At 30.8% G+C, this 22,997-nt stretch overlaps 4 protein-coding genes across 5 annotated transcripts in view; 1 reads left to right on the forward strand and 3 right to left on the reverse strand.

Annotated features, from left to right (window-relative positions):
• The window catches only part of LOC144849744 (uncharacterized), a 143,774-nt gene that overhangs the window by 6,448 nt on the left and 114,329 nt on the right, over positions 1–22,997 (reverse strand). For both annotated transcript variants that reach the window (XM_078706773.1, XM_078706774.1), the window contains one exon: positions 22,197–22,328. In XM_078706773.1, the coding sequence (XP_078562899.1) occupies positions 22,197–22,328 (132 nt within the window). The remainder of the gene's footprint in view (positions 1–22,196; positions 22,329–22,997) is intronic.
• On the reverse strand, positions 96–9,479 carry LOC144850456 (uncharacterized). The gene is made up of 14 exons (XM_078707739.1): positions 9,372–9,479; positions 7,485–7,532; positions 6,935–7,270; positions 5,970–6,278; positions 5,572–5,859; positions 4,534–4,620; positions 3,883–4,143; positions 3,592–3,631; positions 3,255–3,429; positions 2,789–2,873; positions 1,353–1,371; positions 683–699; positions 279–410; positions 96–106 (listed from the first exon to the last, which is right to left on the reverse strand). The coding sequence occupies exons 2-14, from the start codon at positions 7,528–7,530 to the stop codon at positions 96–98; spliced, it is 1,806 nt and encodes a 601-aa protein (XP_078563865.1). The 5' UTR covers positions 7,531–7,532; positions 9,372–9,479.
• On the forward strand, positions 11,448–14,253 carry LOC144849757 (netrin receptor DCC-like). Its single transcript, XM_078706794.1, has 6 exons — positions 11,448–11,617; positions 11,881–12,147; positions 12,753–13,019; positions 13,172–13,269; positions 13,373–13,492; positions 13,961–14,253. Exons 1-6 carry the CDS (start codon positions 11,458–11,460, stop codon positions 14,108–14,110), a joined length of 1,062 nt encoding a protein of 353 aa, XP_078562920.1. The 5' UTR covers positions 11,448–11,457; the 3' UTR covers positions 14,111–14,253.
• The window catches only part of LOC144849759 (titin-like), a 45,959-nt gene continuing 39,700 nt past the window's right edge, over positions 16,739–22,997 (reverse strand). The window contains exon 8 of the mRNA XM_078706796.1: positions 16,739–16,849. The gene's annotated coding sequence lies outside the window, so the exon portion shown is untranslated. The remainder of the gene's footprint in view (positions 16,850–22,997) is intronic.

Consider the following 22,997-nt stretch of genomic DNA (forward strand, 5'->3'; position numbering starts at 1 on the left):
GAACATCACACTTTTTTTGTCAAACTAGTTTAATAGTGTCAACAGAGCTTTACATTGTTATAATTCATTTTACATAGATGAAGGAATGGTGGCCACTACTTATCCACTAGATAGATAAAAATTATGAACTTAACACATGGAATTGAACAGTTAAATAATAACATTTAACTTAAAAAAGTATTTAATACATTATTTAATTGAAATCTTATCTGACATGGTAGAGTGCAGTGATTGAAAAAAGATTACAAATAATACAATAAATCATTTATAAAACTCACAATAAACAGTTACATTGTTGACACTTTGACCTTGCTGTCTATTGCCCTCTATGTTGCAGTTGTACTCTCCTGAATCAGATCTCATAAGATTTGAAACCGTTAGGCTGATTTTCCCTCTACCATTTGTAAACACTGAAAAGTAAATATATATTAATTGCAGATGATTTAACTTCAAGTTGAAAGTAAAATATTAATTTGATATTCATCATTCAATAATAAAATGGGCTTTTGTAAATTTCCATGGAGTATAGATCAATGAATAAAATACTGGTATATTGATATACACAAACGCTCCTATTCTACTTAAAACAAACTTCATCTTTTATGAAGGAATCAGCTTTAAATAAATGTAATGTCACTTTGTAAATGTCATATTAAAAGAAAATATCATGGTTTTTACTTACTTGAGTACTTATCAGATCTAAAAAAAAAGAAAGAATGAAGAAAGAATTAAAACTTAAAACAAACAATAACACATGGTAATTTACTAAACCATTGAATGTAAAATTTAAAGGTTATTTGTAGGAACTTTTTTCATCTTATACCACACAAAGTGGGAGTATAAAATACAGTGGTATAAAAAAAACAATATACCACGAAAAGTAAGTTCACCAAAGATTTACAAATAAGCGCAGCAAAGATTCCAACAAACACAGAGTGAAGATTCACTAAATTAAGCATATTGAAGATCACAAAGTATGCGACGAAGATTGTAACTTTAGAGCAGAGAAAAAAAAAGTTAGGAATCAGAATTCAGATCAAAATCAGTTATGTTTATAAACCAAAATACATTGTTGGTGTTTGTAGATGTAGCACACAAAATAGAAGCTTGTGGTTTAAAGGTGCTTGATGCACATAGTGTATTTTATTTAGATTTCAGTTAACAAACAAATATTGGCAGATACAGCTGTACTACACAGTAACTAATAAACAGAAGAATAAAAGTAGAAAATGATTAGGTAAATAAGATGATAGATAATATTCTGATGTTTTAAGTTGTCAACATAAATAATCTAAGCAATTAAAGCAAAAAATTAAATAAGCTTTTCTGGCTATAGTACCACAAACCGTTACCTTTCATTTGAGTCTTTTGCTAAAACAACATAAAAACAACAACAATACAACTTAGTCTTAGAAAAATTATACAGAATCTGTTGAAGGGCAAAAATATTATAGGAAACATGCTTTTTAAAAATAAAATCCAATTGAGTAGTAGCAACAAATATTGTACATAAATAAAATCTTAATATAAATTGCATGTAGATGTCCTCTAGCCTTTTTTCTTGTGGTTTCAGCTTCAGTCAGGTTCGGTAATCTTTATTTCTACTTTTTCATAAGTAAAGGTTACACAGTAGACAATATTGTAATACAATGGAAATGAGTATCCCTAACTTTTACATGAAAAAGTACAAAGAAACAAAGGGAAAAATAAGGTAGATCTTAAAAATCAAAGGCAGTGTTAGAGTACTTAATTAATGGTTGCAAATGTTATAGAATGTATATATAAACCTAGAAACGAACATTTCATTAAAATATTTAGCCAGAAATAAACTGTATATAACAATGAACCACTGAATTGGAATACCAGTTTTTAAAAACAAATAACAAACAAAATCTTGTTGAGAGATGCTGCTACATGCATTTCCTCTGCTCTATGTTTGTTTGAGCAAACCTAGAGAATATTCTATTTGCAAAAAGGGTTTGTCTATAAATTAAAAAGAGCCTGTAATTATCTTTCACGTGTTAATTTTTTTGATGATTGTTAAAAGCCAATGAATTAAAAAACCCAAGAAACATTATCAAATAATATCCTATGCATAGTTAGGATTTATAGGATTAGAATTGGAAGTGAGAAATGATTTTCAAAATTGAGGCCTCATTCTAAAGCTTTTATGTTAATAAATTCTTACTGTATGATTGTTGCCGAAATGTCATCCTTTTAAACAAAGAAAATAAAAAGTACTTTACTGATCAGTAGTATTGAGTTTGAGATTTATCAAGCAAAACGTAAACAAAATTGATTAATTGATTAATAAAATATAATTATAATGATTTTGATTTCAGACTTGTAAAAATAGAGCAGAGAGAAAGAATTGAATTTTAATATCAGAAACATTTCCCATCCCACATCATGAACTCATATTCAATAAATCTTGCCATCTACAGCTAATTAATCTATTTTGTATTGTAGGTTGGAGGTGGTCAGGTTTGTTAAAATTCTACCCATAATTCAATATACTGTACACAATATATAGTGCAAATAGGATTATATATCTTTTGATTTGCTCATGTGTTTAACATTTTAATATGTCATCATGTTTTTATTACATCTGAAAAAGAATTCTAAAGTCACTCTGTTCATATTGACAATAAAAGTATCAGGTAATATCGAATTTACTTTATCAAAATGGAAACCTCAGCTTTGAGAATACATTATTTAACAACAAATGTGTAACATTTCCCCTACCAAATACTAAAAAAGTATTCTAGAAAATAATAAAAAAGTTTACCTTCCTCTTCAGAAATTTCAGAATTTCCACCAGATGTTGCTTGATGTTGTGCTAAAAGTTCATTATCTTCATAATCTGGATTTGTCTTTGAAAAAACAATTATATTTTGTTAATATAGTAAAACCCATAAGGGTCACATTTGGCTCACAATAAGGTTGGCCATAGTGTTACAATATAATAAAAAATGCGTCTCATTCATTTCACAGGGAAGTGTCCCCTTAATTGGGGTGGCCCTTGAATAGAGGTGTCCCAAAGAATAGGTTTTACTCTAATTAGAAAAAAAGAACATTTTATTGTAAAAAACAGAATTTAAGTACCAAAGAGGAATCAAATTGTCAATCAAAATATCCTTTTCGAAACACCACAAAACACACAATACTTTAACAAACATGTCTTTTTTCTTTTTTATTTTTGTAGCTTTGTACTTTCAATTCAAGGAATGAAGGATTTAGTATTTTCACAATACCTCTGAATTTTGTTCAGATTCAACAGAGGCTGCTGTTGGTTGTTGTACAGCAGTTTCGTCAGTTGTTGTATCCTTGTTAGGTGATTGTATTACAACAGCAGGTACCTCTGCACCATCAGGACCTTTTCTTTCATTGACCATCATCTGATACTCTTCACCACCTCTATTGCCACTGCTATAGGGAACACAATACAAGATAATATTAAACTACAACAAGAGGGACCTATGCATCACCAGGACGATCTCTTTTATTCACCATAACCTTTCAATAAAATTTGTAATTAGCTAAAATATAATAATCAAAATAAATCACACCAATGTTACAAACTCAACTCACCTCCTTCCATGTTTCTTTTTATCTTTATTGTTGTATTTAACTATTAAATAAAAATAAGAAAATATTCATCTAATGTACAGGTATAATGAACAGAAATCGACAGTAAGCCATTAACAATGATATACAAATAATGTATCATTCTCCCAGCAGAATAAAGTAAAAAAGTGCTGTATTTAAAAACTTTTATATATCAGTAATAACAACATCATCAGACTCCAAACTTTTAGAACTGTCAGAAATGATGACTTGAGAAACAATGACCTACTAACAAAATTAAAATATGTAACTTACCTTTATTTATGCAGTATTCAATACAAACAAATCCACAAAAGTAAGCACAACAATAACAGACAAACTGACAGACTGTTTTCCAACTACTGAATTGCTGTTGATTTGAACCAAGCACCTTGTTGTCTTTCTTTATTTCAAAAGTCTTGAACCTTGCAATACTTGGACGGTATTTAAAACTCATCATAATTGATTTACCACCTTCAACTGTTACTATATCATTATCTTGATTGCTCCACTCAATGTTCTTGTAAAAAATAAAATCTAAAACAAAATAAATTTTTTAAATTAAAATAAATCCTATTTGGTCTACCAATATACTGTACAAGCAATCTTTTTATCAATATCATTATGAAATATTATGTAATCTATGTCCATGCAGTATTTATTTCATTTCATTACTCATTAAACTACAATTAATAATATTAATATTAATAATCAAAATCCCAAAAATAAAAAATTCTAAATAAAAACATTCTAATAAATATAGTATATCATTTATAATAATTTGTATAAAATATTAGAAGTACTCCATGTAAATAACCCTAAAATAGTTGAGGGTTTCAAATTTGTGAATACTGTTATTAAAATTCACTGAAATAAAAAGGGCTTGTGCCAAAAGTGGCATTAAGTAATACAGTACATGATACTTACAAACAAGAAGAATTAACCATGTCAATAAACCAACAAACAAAATAATCAGAATGATGATGTATGATGATCCTGAATCTTCTGAAATAACTGTTAACAACAAATTTATTTTCAATTATAAACAATTATCAAAACAAAGTCATTCCAATGGAAATACATCTCATCGTTTAAAAACCTCTATCAATGTTTTAATGAATACACATTACAGTTAAATATCCTGCAGCCGCATTTACTTGAATTATTGGATTCTTCAACTGACCACAATGTTATAGAAATGTTTTCTATTTCTGGTTAAGAAGAATGGCTGTGGCAATTTCCAGTCTTACTGGTGTTCTGTTTTGAGATATTGTGTTAACTGCTAATGAGGAAGGTTGGATGTTTCATGGGGAAGATGGAAAAGGCAGAAGCATGTTGTGATAGGGTAGTTACTTAGTAGTTAAAGGTTTTTGTCTTGATGAACATGAAATAAAGCAATACTTTGAGATGTTAATCATCATATTATTAATGTCTGCGATTGTATTGTTTCAAATCAAAACAAAAAGGAGTGTGTAAAGAGCAATGTATTTTGGTGATACAGTAGGTGATCTACTTGGTATATCCCACTTTTATTTCATTATCTTTTAAAATATTGAAATACATTGCACGTAATAAATAAAATCAATGAATATAAATATCAATAAAATATTTTATAGTGCTATACAATAGCTAAAATTATTTTTCAACCTATTTTTTTTTCTCTTATTTCATTTCCATATCCGTGAAATAACATATTCTCTACTGTTCAACATTGTTTTCTTTTAACACTCATTTTCTTCTACACATTAACATTGTTTTTATGCTATTTTCTATTTTATTTGTTTACTCATATTAATTGACACATTTTTTTAATAATTTTGTTTTTTCTCATAACTTTCTTTCTCTTTGAGACATCACCATGATGATTTATTAATCCTTAAACAATGGTTGGTTGCATTTTACATTAAACTAAATACCAACATGTATCGCTCAGCCACTAACCTAACCTACAGTATGGCGACATACCTTTCAAATTGCCTGTAGGCCCATCTGTAGGCCCATTTGTAGGCCCATCTGTAGGCCTGCCTGCTTTGGGTCTACAGTCCAGTGTGGCTGTGTCATTAAGGTTTCCATTCTCTGCATAACATATAAGATTTGATTGACATATCTCATCATTAATTACTATAGTTGCTGTATTTTCTCCTTTCTCAACCACTTCTCCATCTTGTAATATCAATACAGATGATGGCTTGGGATGGCCCTCTGCTGTACATGTTGCTAAACCAGCATCAGGTTTAAAAGTAACAGCAATATCTAAAAAGACAAATTTAGCTCATGTTAATGCTGTCTCTATAGATCTGAACTAAATCACATAAATCGTACTTTTACCAAGACAATTATTATTAAAAGTAATGTGTACATACAATATCCAATTACAGTCAACTGTTTTCCTTCACTTGTCTTAGCATCCTCTCCTTTAAACTGATCACTTTCTGCTTTACACGTATATCTCCCACCATCTTTTTCAGTAACTGATTTAATCTTAAGAACTGACTCTGTACTGCTATTTGCAATCTCATATTTAGAAGGGTTGTCAGTGTTGACTGTCTGTCCATCTCTATACCAAATAATGTCAGGAATAGGATCACCATCAGGTTTACTACAGGTAAAGGTCAATGATTGACCTTCGTAGACAGTACTTGCTGAGGCATCAAGAAGTGGTTGATTTAAGTCTGATTATCAAAAGAAAGAAAATATAAATTGTATTTTAAGAATACATTTTCTAGAGTAAAGATCATCAATGTTGTTAAATCATTTTGCTTATATATTTATTCTTTATGCAGAAGATATTACGCTTCTCTACATTCTGCTATATACAAAAGCATGTTGTTTTGTAGACTAGCACTCTTCAAATCAACACCATGCATTTTTGTTATAATTATTTATTATTTATTAGCATTTTTCATTGCACGCTCATTGAGTTTGTGCACTCTTTGTGTTCATAATCATTGTACCACGTCCAACAAAACTGGTTCAAGCTATATAATAATTGTGAAACCTGAGCTGCACTGACAAGATCTAAGATCAAAATAGTACTGTCTGCAGATTGGATATTTTTATTCTTTATACTTTTAGCACTTTCATTATTAGTGTACTATATTTTTCAGATAAAAAATTGATAGAACAGAAAAATAATAATAAATAAAGTCAATAAATTCCAAGTTTAAATGAAATTTCTAGGTGCAGCTAAAGGTCCATTGTCTAAAATTTGTTCACCTCAGTCTCTTACACCCCTAAAATCCCCAAGACTCTATCTACTAAAAAGGTTAACTTCTATTGAGGTGCAATATTGTATTGCATCAGAAATAGTGGTATCTACAGTACTCACAATATACAGTTAGAATAGATGGATTTGATAACTGAATATCTCCACTGTTTGTTTTTATCTGACATTGAAATATTCTTTGAGAATCGTTTCTCAGCGGTTGTGACATCACCAGACTAGCTTTACCAGGAGCAGTGTCTAACCTGAAACGTCCATTTTGTACCTTATTAGTATTTACAATTCCTGGGTTAATATTTACTCCACCAGCATTTAGTTCATCCCATTGTATTGCATAAGGTGTAGTTGAAGTAAATTGTGAATAATCACAAGTAATCACTACTTCAGCATCACCTTCATTAGCTTCCTGGTCAGATGATGTCACCAACTGGCAATGGGCCTCTAGAAATGAAAGAATATATTAGGTTTAAAGTATAAAAAAAATATTTATGCTTTTTTATTTGTCTTTTTGTGTGGCTTACTTATTTTCATCCTTCATGTTAGTGATGATTTTGAATATTGCTTAGATACACCAACTATTACAGATAATAATACTTTTAATCACAAAAAAAAGCATGAAGTATAAAACTGTATTGACATAAAATACAGTACTTACCATTAGTAAAAACCAGGAGTATGACTACACCTACTAGTAAATGCATCTCTGTATTAAAATAATATAAAACAACAATGAATAAAATTGATTTAATCATGTCAAGAGATACATATTTATGTAACCTGGGTATTCTGACATTGGCAAAATTCTTGTGATTTTATAAGATATATATCATTTGTTTATAACTTTTATTTATTTGTCAGGGTTTACAGTACAGTATGTTTCTGCTGGCAAGAAAAACTGATCTTAAAAATGTATTTTGTCTCTAAGATTAGAAATGGCATTATACTAACAAAAACGGTTTTCCAATTGACAAACAAAGCTTATTGTATCCCATTCCATTTTCCCAATTTTGCTCTGTATTGGTCTATTCTTTGGAATGAAAATGTCAATGAAAAGCGAAACTAAATTCCACAATAGTAAACACACTACTGACTGTAGTACTACAGGCCAATTTACACAGACGAGCGGTAATAGTAATACAAATATAGAATCTATATGTTATTCCTTATGACTATTTACACACAACACAGAGTAGACAGGCGGTTTTCAGGATAGATTCAGTAAGATTCTACGTGAGACAACCTACATGGTTTTTGGCTTACTGTTACCCCATGTCTGTGTAAATTGACTATAAAGCTTCCATTACAGTACCTACGAGTTGTGTTTGAACAGGTAGTTAGGTGACTGGTGTTCAATCAATCAAAAATGCAATGAAATTTGATTTACATTTCAAAAGCAATCAGTAGTTGCTAGTTGTTTTTCATTATACAGTATATAAGTAGCATATTTTTTACCAAAAAAAAACCAATGTGTACATTGCACATGAGAGTGTTTTGTACTTTGAAACATTCTTAATTACTACAGAAATTAAAGATATACGGAAATATAAATATATATTCGGTATCAATCATATAAAAATATACATAAATATATACAGTACTAGCATAACCTCTCAAATTTCCCATTAGGGATGATGGGAGTCTCACGATATTTCAAGTCTCCTGCTAAAATGCAATTTCTAGTCTTTCTCAAATTTTGGATAAACCAAAAAATTCTCCCGATATGTATGTAGCATTGATTTATATTACTTTAGATATTGATAAGAGAATATAAAAGATACTAATCACTATCATTCGATATAAGATATTTATATAGCCTAATCCATTCATGAGTTTATATATATGAATTGAAGTAATGAGCTGGCACCCTATTTTCTGCCTTCTGGATGCCTGAAATACACACATTAACAATTGCAGATGACAATTGTCGTATTCGATTGGGAACTTTCGTTGTTAACGTAAAGATTCGTTGAGTACTTTTTTGTCAACAGAAAGTCAAGCGAATAGAAAACGTTGACAACGAAAGCTTTAGAATGACAACGAAAGCTTTAGAATGACAACGAAAGCTTTTTCGTTAAGAACAATCTAAACGTTCAAAATACTCCGTTAAATAAGTACTCAACGGAAAAACTACTCAACGGTCCAAACGAATACGACAAATATTTTTAGGTTTTCCATAGCACACTTTATGGTTTGATATATTATTTTAGCGCCCTCTATAGTTTTTTAAACCTCCCGATATTTCATTTTTTTCAAGTTGAGAATAAAATTATGGGAAATCCCTGTCTGGCTAAACACAATTTGCAAAACAAAATAATTTTGGACAAATCAATAATACACCCCACAAAAATGAAAATCACTGTTTCTGGGTTTTCCCCCGACAAAATTAGCGTGGGTGGTAGACGCTTAGCTAGCCTAACTCTCTAACTAAATAAAACCCACTAAAAACTAGGCCTAAGCACTACTGGCCCCCATTTCGTTAGCTGCTGGTTGTAAAGGCTAAATCTAATCTCCTTAAAATTAAGTAGAATGGGGCTATAGTTACCCCTCCTCTTCTGAACAGGTATTCCTTCTGCTTAAATAAACTGGAGCTTCTATAAATTTGTAGGCGACTTGGGAAATCGGATACACCCACTTTTTTTAAACATCCCTGAACTGCAAAAATAAAATGTTATGGAACGCCTGAAGTGCCAAAAAGGGTAATTACGTGACTCTTGTTTTTCATTTTGTTAGTATATACAGTGAAGATTGTTCTTATCATTAATAATGCATACACCAAAATAATACTAAGATGTATAGTCACCAAAGAACATGAACAATTAAGATTAATAAAATCAGATTTTGAATAGGCCATTTTGTAGTTTTAATAAAGTCACCCGCATAAAAAAAAAAACTAAAACAAATAATGTTTTCACTTATAAAGACGACATAACGCGGTTAAATTCAACCCAAAATCCATTATTGTCTGGCAGCCAAATTCACTACTTTCTTGCTTTAAAACAGGCTCTGCATGTAAATAATTGTTTTTCCCGATCAATTTTTTGGTCAAAGTGAATAATTATTATGGAACATTAAAATTAAAATGGCATATTCAACAACAAAAATGTTAAAATTTATTTTTCCAGGGAGACATGATACATCTTTAACGGTATTCGCTATGATCATGTACACTATTTTCTGGAAGATGATATTTTGTATATAACATCGAACGGGAATTAGGCCTACAGTTTATGCCGACGTAATCCTCTATAACCTACTATAGTAGCAATAATAAAGAATAAGCCGAGAGTGATGGCTGCCTATAAGAATACAACATATTTAAGCCTGACACAAGATCGTTGTAGCAGGGAAGAGTTAACAATTTAACTCTTCCCTGGTTGTAGTGACCAGCGGCCATGCAATAGTATTATTAACAGAACATATAATTGATTAATCTGTAAATAATGGCACTGCATTATATCAAAAATCAACCAATCATCAGTTTAAATATCAATGTCATGATGGATTACGTCCTTGAATGCGATCGAAAATGAAACAAAAAAGTACAATTTTATTAAAATAATAACGAATACTAATAATCGACACAGTGTTAATTTCTTGACAGAGAAGACAAAGGTAAGTAGCTTAACCATAACTAATTATAAATTTTAAAAAAGAAGACGAAGGAGAGATTGAAAAAATATTATATAATTGTTTCATTGATTGTGAAGATGACTATTATGATAATAAAGATAACTAAATGAAACGAGCCGACAGCGACGAAAACAAAACTCATAATAGACTGAGATATCGAAGAAGAATCTTGTAAGAGATATATAACTTGTATTTATGTTAGGTATAAAAATGCTAAATTCACACTTGTTCCGTTTCACGAAAAGGATCACGACGCCGCATTGTTAATAAACAATGGAAAATGTATACAGAATTAGAACGGCACTGTCTGCGGTTCCGTGAAACGGAACAAGCGTGAATGTATAGCTTTACTCTTTTGAAATAGATTTATCCTTCTGTTCTAGTTTGTTAGTTGTTAACGATTATTTACGATGATGATTTCATTATAGATAATATCAACTTTATTCATGGAAGAAATATATAATAGATTTCCTCCATGCTGTAAACCAATATTACTAAAAAGTTTTTTTCTCTATTTTTTTTTCAGATGGGTTTGAAGGGAATTTTATTTATTGTATATATACAATCTTTAGTCGGTAAGATAATTAAAATATAATTAAATATGATAATCAACAACTAAACGACAAATACACTTTTTATTCAGCCAGTTACTATTGAACTATTTTTCAATAACCATTGATTACAAACGCATGAAACTAAAAACAGTTGGTTGAGAGCAGTTTTATTCTTTTACTTGTTTGCATTATCTAGAATATATATTTTTTTAGGTTGAGACAGTACAGTTTTGAATTATCATTGGTAAAATATAAACAGTAGGATATGTTTGATATTTTAAAGCACATGGTCAAACGACCTTTAATCAGACAGCTAAAGAAGGCGATGCTGAAGTGGTGATAACTTGTGATTATTCACAATTTACTTCTACACCTGATGCAATACAATGGGATGAACTAAATGAAGAAGTAACAATCAACCCAGGAATTGTGAATGATAAAAGGATGGAAAATGGACGTTTCCAGTTACACACTGCTCCTGGTGAAGCTAGTCTGGTGATCTTACATCCTTTGAGAAACGATTCTCACAGAATATTTAGATGCCAGATACAAACCGCAGATGGATTGATTAAATTATTAAGTCCATCTATGCTAACTGTATATTGTGAGTATAACAGATAATCATGATGTAGCCTGAAAAAAAAACACATCATAAACCGACATTCTTAATGAATTTAAAAAAAAATTGTAGGCCTATAATTGTAAATGTTCCCACGTCACGCCAATAGTATAACTCCGGAATTAGAGTTACATTTTCTTGAGTACCAATAGGCATAATACAATTTTTTTACACTTCTTTTTGTTGTAATTTGTGTTGACTACATCTTTATTTGTCTGCTGTCTAATTTGTTTTATACCTTTTCTCAGACTTGGATCAACCACGTCTTAATGCCTCAGCAAGCACTGCTTATGAAGGTGAAACAGTCACATTTACTTGTAGTAAACCTGATGGTGATCCTATTCCTTACATTACTTGGTATAACGATGGACAGAAGATAAATACCAACGGCAATGCCCTTAAGATTGAATCAGCCACTATGGATGACAGTGGTATATACACATGTAAAGCCGAGAGTGATCATTTTAAGGGAGTTGATGCTAAAACTAGTGCCGGAAAACAGTTGGAAGTATTTTGTATGTAGAAAATATATGTTGTGGTATATTTGTTTGTATCTAATGATAGCCAACTATTAAAGATATGAGCCGATCAAAAATATAGTTTTTATGTAATATACGGTAGTAATCTGAAGTTTCGATAAGTTGAATTAGAAAAAAATACCACTGTTTGGTTTTCCTTTGTTTTGTTTTCTTGTAAAAATAAACTTTCTGTATCTATATTCTGAATACTTAAATTTTGAATATCCTTATTATTTTTTCTGCCCCTACTCCTCCACCTCTTGAATGTTTCATTTACTTTTATAATTTGCTTTGTTTATTAATAGTTTTCTTGTTCATCATTTACCATATATTGTACTGTACTTCTAGAAAGGGTCCCATAATTAAAAATAACTTTTTGAATTTGCTTTGTTTATTAATAGTTTTCTTTCTTTCGTTTCTTTTTCTTTCATTTAGAGTCCTGTGGGTCTTCTTCTGTAAGGGCCCAGATATATTCATAACTAAATAAAGGTGTGATAAACTGAATCTGTAATAACAAGCTTAATTTTCTTGCTGTTAGGCCTACATCGATTCCAAAAGAATATTCATTTTCTTAAGCTTTAAGCTTTATCTTCCCTCATTAGATATGATCGCAACATTCAATCATGAAGATTGTTTTGCAACCTGTACAGCAGAGGGCCATCCCAAGCCATCATCAGTATTGATATTACAAGATGGAGAAGTGGTTAAGAAAGGAGAAAATACAGCAACTATAGAAATTAATGATGAGATATGTTCATCAAATCTTACATGTTATGCAGAGAATGAAAAACTTAATGCCTCTACATCACTTGAGAACTGTAGTCCCAAAGCAGATATGCCTACAAATGGGCCTACAGAAAATTTGAAAGGTATGTCACCATACTGTATTTACCAAGTAATATGTGTTAGTGTCTGAATGATTACATTTCAACTTGTTAATCATTCACCACTTTAGACAGTATTGAAAATAAATATTTGCAATGATTTCACAACCAAACTAACGGTTAATTCTTTTCTAAAGTTTTAGATGATTCGTTTCAAGTGGGTACGGTAGGCCTACTAATTGTGGCTATCATCATTGCATTCATTCTTGGTTCTGTTCTTACATGTTATATTGCTGTAAGTACTTTTTGTTTACAGTTTTAAGTCAAGATGATGAATAAACATTCCTTTAAGCACCCAACGAACAAACTAATACTTTTTATTGAAATTGTTTCTTTAGCAAAGACGATTAAGAGAAGTCCATTCAAAATATAAAAATCTTCAATGCCAAGTGAAAACTCAATCCAATGTTGACGTTTACAGCGAGCTCAACAGAGTCCAATTTAGGACAAGAACACAGGTAAAAAAACCTAAATACATTAATACTGAACTGATTTACAATCAATTTTGACAACTCTGTGGTTTGACGCTGTTGAAGTATTCCAACAAAACAGAATCAATTGGAGAGTGAAATCATAATTTTCCAATATTCTATTGTTGTATCATGGATAAATTCCTCTATGGTTGTACTCAATAAACGTCTAAGTTGTTTTTGATTTGACAGAGTGAACAGCGGGAAAAAATCAACAACACGTTGCATCCAAGTGGGAATTAAGCTTAACAAAAAATAACGTTCAGTGTAGGCAAGATTCTGTTGACATTAATAAATATACCCAGTATATTTAATTATATCATAAGCAATCTAAACTTGTTTTTAAGTACCATGAATTTGTTAGTGACTAATAAACCTTCTTATATACGACATAGCACATACATTGATAACATTTTACAATTAATTATTATTGCTATTGTTTGTTTGTTTTTTTAGGAAAGAAAAGAGATTGAAACCGAATGTCAAACTCCTGAAAGTCCTATTTCTTCAAGTCAAGAGGTCATTTATGAAGAGCCTCGTGATTGTATTAAGTCACAGAAAGAAAGGGTTGCAGAACCACATTATAGTGAACAGTTATACGACTAAACGTTCATCTCGAATAAGTGTTTAAGTTACAAATTAATGAATAGTAAAATTAGGGCCTAAGATAAGATAACCATGATTAAGTATGGTTGGTAGACATAGAAATTTGTAATTTGGAAGAGGTGAGCGATACCATCTTCTCTGTTAGACCTGTTTATTTCGAACCATGGAGGAAAAAATAAAAATATTTTTTCCTCCATGTTCGAACAGACTGATTACAGACTGATTGTTATCGATAATTACTGCATTTTTTTTTACAAGTAGTTAATTAATGAAAACAAATTTTCAAATGAAGATCTGTTAATTGATAAAGTTTAAAACAATTCTTATGTAAATGTAACTTGTAGTAATAGAAACTGTATAGAAAGTCACACTGAAAACATCTTATGCAAATGAAAACAATAACTATTTTGTTCATCGTACCTTTATGATGATACAAGATACGAGGCCTACTCTGTGTAGTACAGGCGACTCATTTAAAGTTCTTTGTTAATACATATAACAACCAGTAGCATTCGAAATACTGTAAAACAGTGATGAACGCTGCTTACAAGTTACCGAGGTCTCAGCGCGGTTTATAATTCTGTGACAAATATGATGCTTTGTTACAGTATTTTGATAGCAATTATGTTACTGCTGCAACATAAACAAGTTGAAGAAGATTAGAAAAGTGTTATGTAAAATATTAATAGAAAGTAGTAGATACAGTAGTAACTTTAAACTTTCTCTCGCATCTTACATGCTTAATTCTACTTTGTTAACACATAAAACTATTATTGCAATTTATTAAAATGTTACTGATTGATTAACCTACTTATAGGCTCATCTGGCTAATTTGAAAACCTGTTCGTGTCGGGCCTTTTTAGGTTATATTGTATTGTATTATGTTGATACTGGTCAAATAAACGAAACGAAGGACGAAAAGTCACACCGAACGATCGATTATGCAAACAAAGCTATACTTGTTTTCTTAATAGAAACTGTATGAAAAAGTATGTGTTGTTGTACAGGCAACAAATGGCAAAAAATGGTATGTTGTTTAAATGTAATAAACAGTACCGTATTTTTCAGATATTTTATTAGTATATCTAATGTTTTTTAGAAATCAATAGCTTTCCATTATTATACACTTTGTTTCTGAAACATGTGTAAACAAAATGTCGAAAGCTAACCGAAAATGAGCCCCGGAAAAATCTGACATAACAATCCGCAAATAAAAAAAAATATTGATATAAAAATGGAAAAACTTCAATGAACATCCAATTTCGTCGTTAATTATTCATATTTCTTGTTCAATTTTATAAGCAATGCATTACTTTAAAATGTAGCATTTTTTACATTAGTGTACAGTACTGTAGGCCTACAAACCAACCTAAAACATTCCTTCAGGACGTTGAAGCTGCTGTAAACTGTGAAATCAACGACTTTGATACAAACACCTTAAAAATCAGCGCAACAAAACGTAAAATTAACTCGAAACGTAAACATCAACAAAAGACGTTAAAAATCAACGAAATTTTCTTTTTTCACGATTAACGCTCTGCACTACTGTATTACAAATAATATATTATTGGCTGGCGTAGAAGTGAGACAACTTCCTTATATAAACAAAACTAAGCTCGCTTTGTGCAAATCGTACCGACATACAATAAAGTATTGTGTACTACTTTTGGGGCACATAAACTAATACAATAAAAGACAATGACTATAGTATAATTTATTAATGCAAAATGAAATGAAGTACAGTGTAGTATACTATTCAATTAAAGACACAGATTCCTTAAACTCATATGTGATGATGAAAAGTGTTTGACGAAAGCCTTGCGGTGGTAAAAACAGTTTCTATGTTTCAATGTTAGGCTTTACTTGGTCATATTCAAACAGACTGAATTTCACTGTGGACAATTATAATGTTTAACATAAATGCGACATTTCTAATAATCTGTTTCCGGTATACATTAGTTATTTACTAAAATGTTGTAGTATTCATCAGAACCAAAAAAGGTAGACTTTACTTTACTTTACTGTTCACATTTTATAAAAATATTACATCATAATAACAAGTATTTCAAAATGCATAAATACAGAGAATTTTTTTCAACATTTTCTTTGATTTCAAGCACACAATTTGTATTAGTGATTTATTATTACTATAATTATTATTACTCTAATTATTATTAATATACTAATAAAAACTAATGAATGAATACATTATTATGGTACATTAACCTATCATAGACAAGTACATTATTAAGCAAGTCACTGGATTAAAAATAGTATTATAGTACACATTAAAATCAACATTCTAGATTTTACTGAAGAGTCTAAACTACTTGCTTCTCTAAAAACAATATTATTTTAATTATCTGTATTACAAATCAAGCAGTTTTTGTCACATGTATAACTCAACAACTGAAATTTGTCATTGATGTTATGTGGTTAATACAACACAAAAAAGAAAAAATACGATCTCCACCCCCACCCAACTTTCTCTTATCAGAATTTTTATATTTCTGTTTGCTTAATTTCTTTCTTAGAAATCAACTGCATTTCAATATTATACCCCTTTGTTTCTGAACCATAATTGTAAACACACACTATTCCTTCTGCTTCTTCTTCCCCTTCTTTTACACTGTAGTAAGCTAGGTCAGATTCTTCTGCATTCACTGCACCTAGTGTGTACAACTGAGACCAGGTTTTACAACCATCTTTACTTAAGTAAAGTGTAAGATCCTTATTTGTCTCATTTCCATGACTTGTCACTGCTACTTGGTAGAACTCATCTGTCTTGGTTGGTAAAAATACAATACCACTCTAGAAAATAAACAATTTAAAATGACATTTTAAAGCCAAATACAGCAGAAATAGTCTGGCAGCCAAATCTCTAAGAGATTTTAAATGACACCGTAATTTATGTACCATAAATAAGGCAAATATAGTTTAAATAATCATTGTGTATTGATAAATGCGAGTAAAAATAAGACTATTAATTTATATACTATTTAAATATAAATTACTAAAAGTGCACATAGAAAGCGCAAATCTCGATCTATGCCTAGGCAACATAACCTCTCGTGTTTCTGGTGGAGGTAACACATACAATGTGTACGAGTGTAATGCATAAAGTAGTAGTGCTTTATAGAATATGACAAAGAAATGACAGTAGCCACTAGAGATACAAAATAACATCGCATACCTGGCATTCGAGATTTGTCTCTTCTTTCTCATTCACAACATCAACTGTTTTACATCCATCCTTGCTGTTTATAATAAAAAGATGTGTACTATCATCTTCCAATGTACAGATGATGTAAACTTGATCTTGACCATATTCAACAACCTACAGGTAATAAAAATCGTTATACAAGGTGTTAATTAAAAACATTTTATTGTATGAAAAGAGAATTCACTCGTATTCTTACTTGTGTATGTATTCCTGATGTAACTTGTAGTTTAATAACATGTTCAATGTTACAGTTGTCACCATCATCAGTACTTATTATTACAAGTAGGCTTCCTACAAAAACAACACAAATAATTTATATTTCTTATGACTGTTAATAGCTCATGACAGATGCAAAATTACATCATATGTATTTTCATATAAAAGTATTAATGCTGGCCCAACAAAATATTTTCTGAATCATGTTTACTTTTCTGACAAATGTCCCAGTGTATACAATTTTTTGTGATATTACATTGAGTGTGAGTGTTTGGAAATGAAAAACACAACTTATTATTTAAAGACCCATTCCCTACAATTTGTGACGTTTTGTAAAAATAATGCATATATATAACTTTAAAAACATTAAACCAGGTCATTCCTTGTCTTAAATGTAGCTCACGGTAAATATCCTCTCGTGGACGGTCTTTAGGCCTAGCCTAGCTAGGCTTAGTTTTGTAGGCCTAGCTGGTAAACATTGGTAATGTACGAACATCGTATGCTAGCTATAGGCCTAGCCTGACGTTGTATAGTTGCTGCATTGATTGTCTTTCTGTTTTTGCCAGAATCCGTTGATATAAATTGGGGAAAACCGGTACTTTCACTGAAAAAGTCTTCCATTGTTTTGGCCTCACGATCAATTGAAAAGTGGGTGAATTACAGAAGAAAAACGAAAATATCAATCTGTACACAATGCATGTTGGGATTTATAGCGGGACGCTAAAATTATTAGAATCCACTTATTTTTCACATTTTTAAACGTTTAAAGACGAAAAAAGTTATCTCAATAGGACCATTTAGTATTTACTTTTACATTAAATGTACTTAGTGACCTTAAATGAGATAAAAAAAATGTAGGGAAGGGGACTTTAAACCAGGGTCAGGATAATTCTATAAAGAAATAGATTCTATTATTCAATAGCCTATTTTTATTTCTATAAAAAGTATTTATAGAAAATATGTGTGTTAAAATAAGTGAATGTCATGTGTAATGCCAGGGTCTGTTATAAAAAGCTAATACAATACAAGTACAGTCAACTCTCCCAATACCGGACTCTCCCAAAACCGGAATTCACGAAAAACCGGACTTTTTTGGAGGGCCCAATTTGTCCCTATTCTAAATGTACTGTAATTTATTATGAAAACCGGAATACCCAATTCCGGAATCCGGACAAATTATGAAGTACAAAACACGAAAATTAGCGTCTGAAAACCGGACGGACAGTTAAAAAACTCCAAATATTTACGAAAACAACGTAACATCGTCGTCGCTGACTCTGATTCAATACATTCACAATATACAAAAGCTTTTAACCATACCCTGACCATGAAGTGCGCGACGTTTCGCGGGGTACGATCAAATAATGTTGCCATGGAGCGCTACACTGTGATTGACAGGTCAGTTCATTGTTAACCCACGAGGCGGCAATTGCTTTGTTCCGTATCGAACTGCGGTGGGCTAGGGCTTTTTCACATCGAAGCGCTATGTCTTAATGTCTATTGTTTTTAGCAGGGAGTTGTTAACAACTCCCTGTTTTTTAGCATATGAATTGTTCAAGTTCAATTTACATTCCACTTTGTGTCTTTGTTTTGTTTAAATTATTGTTAAATTCACAATTGCAATAGGACTTTAAAAAGGAATGTTTCACTAAAAATGTGCATCATTATAAATTTGGAAATCATTATGGCAAAACGTAAACGGAATGAACTTGACTTAACTAGTGTTAATAAACTTTGAAATGTTACCAATTAATTATTGTGTCATTATTGCTTGGCTCGTTTACCTAATCAATTTTCATCATTGCTATCAAATTACGTCAAAATAAAGGAGCTTAAAAAACATGCGGTCCAGGTGTGGGCGTTTTTATTTGATTATGACACCTCTGCACATGCACATCAATCAAAGCCCCGCTTTGCTATTTTTATCACCCATGCTGCTGGCTGCTAGCTAGCTCACGAAAAAAAAACAATAAACAGACCGAAATTATGTTCACCGTACGTACGTAGGCCTTTTTGCCGTTAAAAACACATTGAGAAACAATAATTTACTATTGTAACATGTTTTATTGGTACAGTAAATAATGTAACTTTTAAAAAAGGTAAATTGAATCAGCTTAATATTAATAAAGTAGGCCTAGGCCTATCAGTATTTATTTAATTAAAACTAGCTTGACACAATCATAGCCTAGGCCTTCCCTACGCTAGACCGCACCGGGCAGCATTCCGAACGGTGATTCAAAGCATTTTCAGTGACAACGTGATGACTTTAAAAATATGTTTTCAGGAAACCGGACTTTCGAAAAACCGGAAAATATATGCCCGTCCAAGGGTGTCCGGTATTGGGAGAGTTGACTGTATAAATAATAATATTCAAATTTCCTAAATAATTACTTTCTTTACTGCCATTATTGTCGATATTGCAAACTCCTGCAAGAACCAGATTCCCTGACTCTAAGCAAACACCATCAATGCCTAAAAAAAATGTATGTGTATAATATATGTTAAAACAAAAAGATAAAAATTTACTTTTATAGTTTGTAGTACTTTTATTTAATTTTGGTATTTTTTAAAGAGATCAGATGCTGCTTAAACTTAAACTAACAAAATACTATTTTGGAGAAAAAGAATAAGTGATATTTTCAAATTATTAGTTTTAATTGCATTATTCTTCTTTATAGATTATCAGGTTAGTCAGTATTTGATTGTAATTTAAAGTAGGAAAGTACAATTACTGTAGACATTCAATAGATAATATTTACAATTATCAAAAACATTTTACCAGCACATTAATGGCAGAAAAGAACATTTTTATATTTGAAATTCAGTGACATTCATATGCACAGCTCAGATATTATGCACAGCATAGCCAGTTTAGCCATGGCAACTCCCAAAACTAGCAAATTTTATACAAGCCATGAATAGGTCATGCCTATACTCACATAGGAGGGATGTAACTTCTTCGATTTTTGATGGAAAGTTTACATAAAATGGTTCTTTCCAATTGTCTCCATAATCATCAGTTTCTATCTTTATTGTTTTCCAGTCTTTTGTGTTTTTATTTTGTTTAACACACATTAGAATCACCTTTCTGTTGTGTGTTACAATTGGTACTAGATTCTGAAAGCTGTATGGTAAATAGTATAAGTAAAAACAAACACACACTTGGCATATTTTAATCATTTTCATGTTTCCAATTTTTTGTTTCTACTTAAAAATATTGGAAACCTTCAAATTCCAATTCCAAACTTCATTCACATCATTTTCTTTACATACATAGCACACACATATGGATTGTGGATAGCCAAAAAAAAAAGTGTTTCTATTAGTGTTTCTTACATAGAATGAATAAAAAAATTAGAAATATTTGTATAGTACAGTAGGCCTATGTTTGTAAATCATTGCTCTGAAAGGCTGAATTTCCAGATGGCTAAGCCTAAGATTGTTCACAAAGTATTTAATTTATTTAATTATTAATTAAAATCCATGGTGTGTTCCCCAAACCCACCCTTGCTGTTAAAAAACCCAACTTTTTAAAGACAAGATATTACTGTCATACTCAAATGTAATACCTTGTATCTTCTTCGTGTAAAATAACTCTTGATTCTTCCCATTCAATCAAACTCTTTATGTTCATCTTTCCCCTTTTCAATATTACATCTGAGTTATTTTTCTCAACAAAGACAAGAACATGAGAATTTATAAAAACTACTGCAGGACGTCTATAAAATAAGAGAACAAAATGGATACAAATTAACAGTATACTGCAGTAACCTGTTTTTTAAATATGTGGTTATATACTAATGTGCATGGGATGAGTAAGTATAATATAAGTGCACTCCCCCCTGATAAATTAGGCCACCCTTTCCTCGAACTTTCAATCTTCACTCTTTCCTAGATTCTGTAAACTTTGGAATGGTCTTCCCTCTGATTTAAGAGACCTTGCTCTCCTTAGCAGGTTTCGAGATTTTGTGACTAGTCTTCGCCTATTTCCATTCCTGATTTCTCCTCTCATTGCCTCTCTTCCTTTTGATTTGAGTCTTAGATTTTAATTTAACCATTTTTTTTTCTTTATTTTGCTTTTTAAATATTTTTTTTTTTTTACCGTCATTTAGCCTATATTATATTTATATTATATTTTATTTATGTTAAAGGAAAGTCTTTAAACAGTGTTGGGTTCGCTTATGACAATCCTGGCTTTTTGTTTCATTATATATTTTTATGTTTTCTGTTGTAATTGTAATGAGCCGATATTGAATAAATCAAATCAAATCAAATCAAATCAAAGTACTCTGACAAATTATTTAAAAAAAAACCAATATATATTACGGTTTTTTTTAAAATAATTCTGCTTGATGACAAAGCAGATGACCTATTAGACCACTAGGGCTTTCATGGTATTGTTCAAAACCAATTGGTTAGCAACACTTTAACATTCAACTTAAAGAACCATGCATTTACCTGTATGTGTTATCGTGTTCATAATCAGCTGCAGCTGCAAAATATTTATTAAAATATTATTGAATATGCAGTCATAAGTGTCATAATTTGTTTACTCAGCAACACAGTTACCAAAGTGATATAGTATTTTAAATTTGAAAATAAAGCATCTTAATAAATGATTTAATTTAAATAGAAAATAAAACTTACAATAAAAAGATAAATTGTTAACACCTGGATACTGCTGTCTACTGCCCTCTATGCTGCAGTTGTACTCTCCTGAATCAGATCTCACAGGATTTGAAACCGTTAGGCTAATTCTTCCTCTACCACTAGTAGACACTTAAAAACACAAAAACAAACAAAACTAGAATTTAATTCGTCACTTTGACGAATTATAGGTGATAATTTTTATCATTTTACTGAAATTAATTTTTTTTAAACATGTACGTACGTTAACATGCGATCGGAAAATGTTGATGTATGGCATCCTATTATACGCTTATAGTGCTGAGTTCTGCCTATTATGCCATATACAATATGTACAGTATATACTGTATATCTATATACAGTGTAGCATAGGTGAAATTACGGGTTACACATCATGTTCTAATTTTTTGGTATGATGGAATTATCAAAATAAACTTGAAGATAGTCTAGGACCTGGGTCAGATTTGTATGCATTTAATTTAGGAGAGAATATCTCAACTGTTATAGGATAATTTGACCCCAACGAACAACATGGAATGTGTGCCAAATTCGCTATCCGGGACGAACATTCCCAAAATCGGGGTCAAAGGTTAAAAATGTGTGGTTCTTATATCTCGACAACCACTTGTCGTACAGATTTGCTTTTGGTGTCACATTGTTCAGAATATACATATTTATATTCGTACTAACACAACCTTTAGCGAAAAAATGACCGGAAATGCTTTTACTGACCTTTGACCCAAAAATGACCAAAAAACACTTTTTTGGGTTAAATTATTCTTTAAAATGCCAATGGAAAAA

Source organism: Antedon bifida, chromosome 8 (assembly GCF_963402885.1).
Source record: "Antedon bifida chromosome 8, ecAntBifi1.1, whole genome shotgun sequence".
Classification (NCBI taxonomy): domain Eukaryota; kingdom Metazoa; phylum Echinodermata; class Crinoidea; order Comatulida; family Antedonidae; genus Antedon; species Antedon bifida.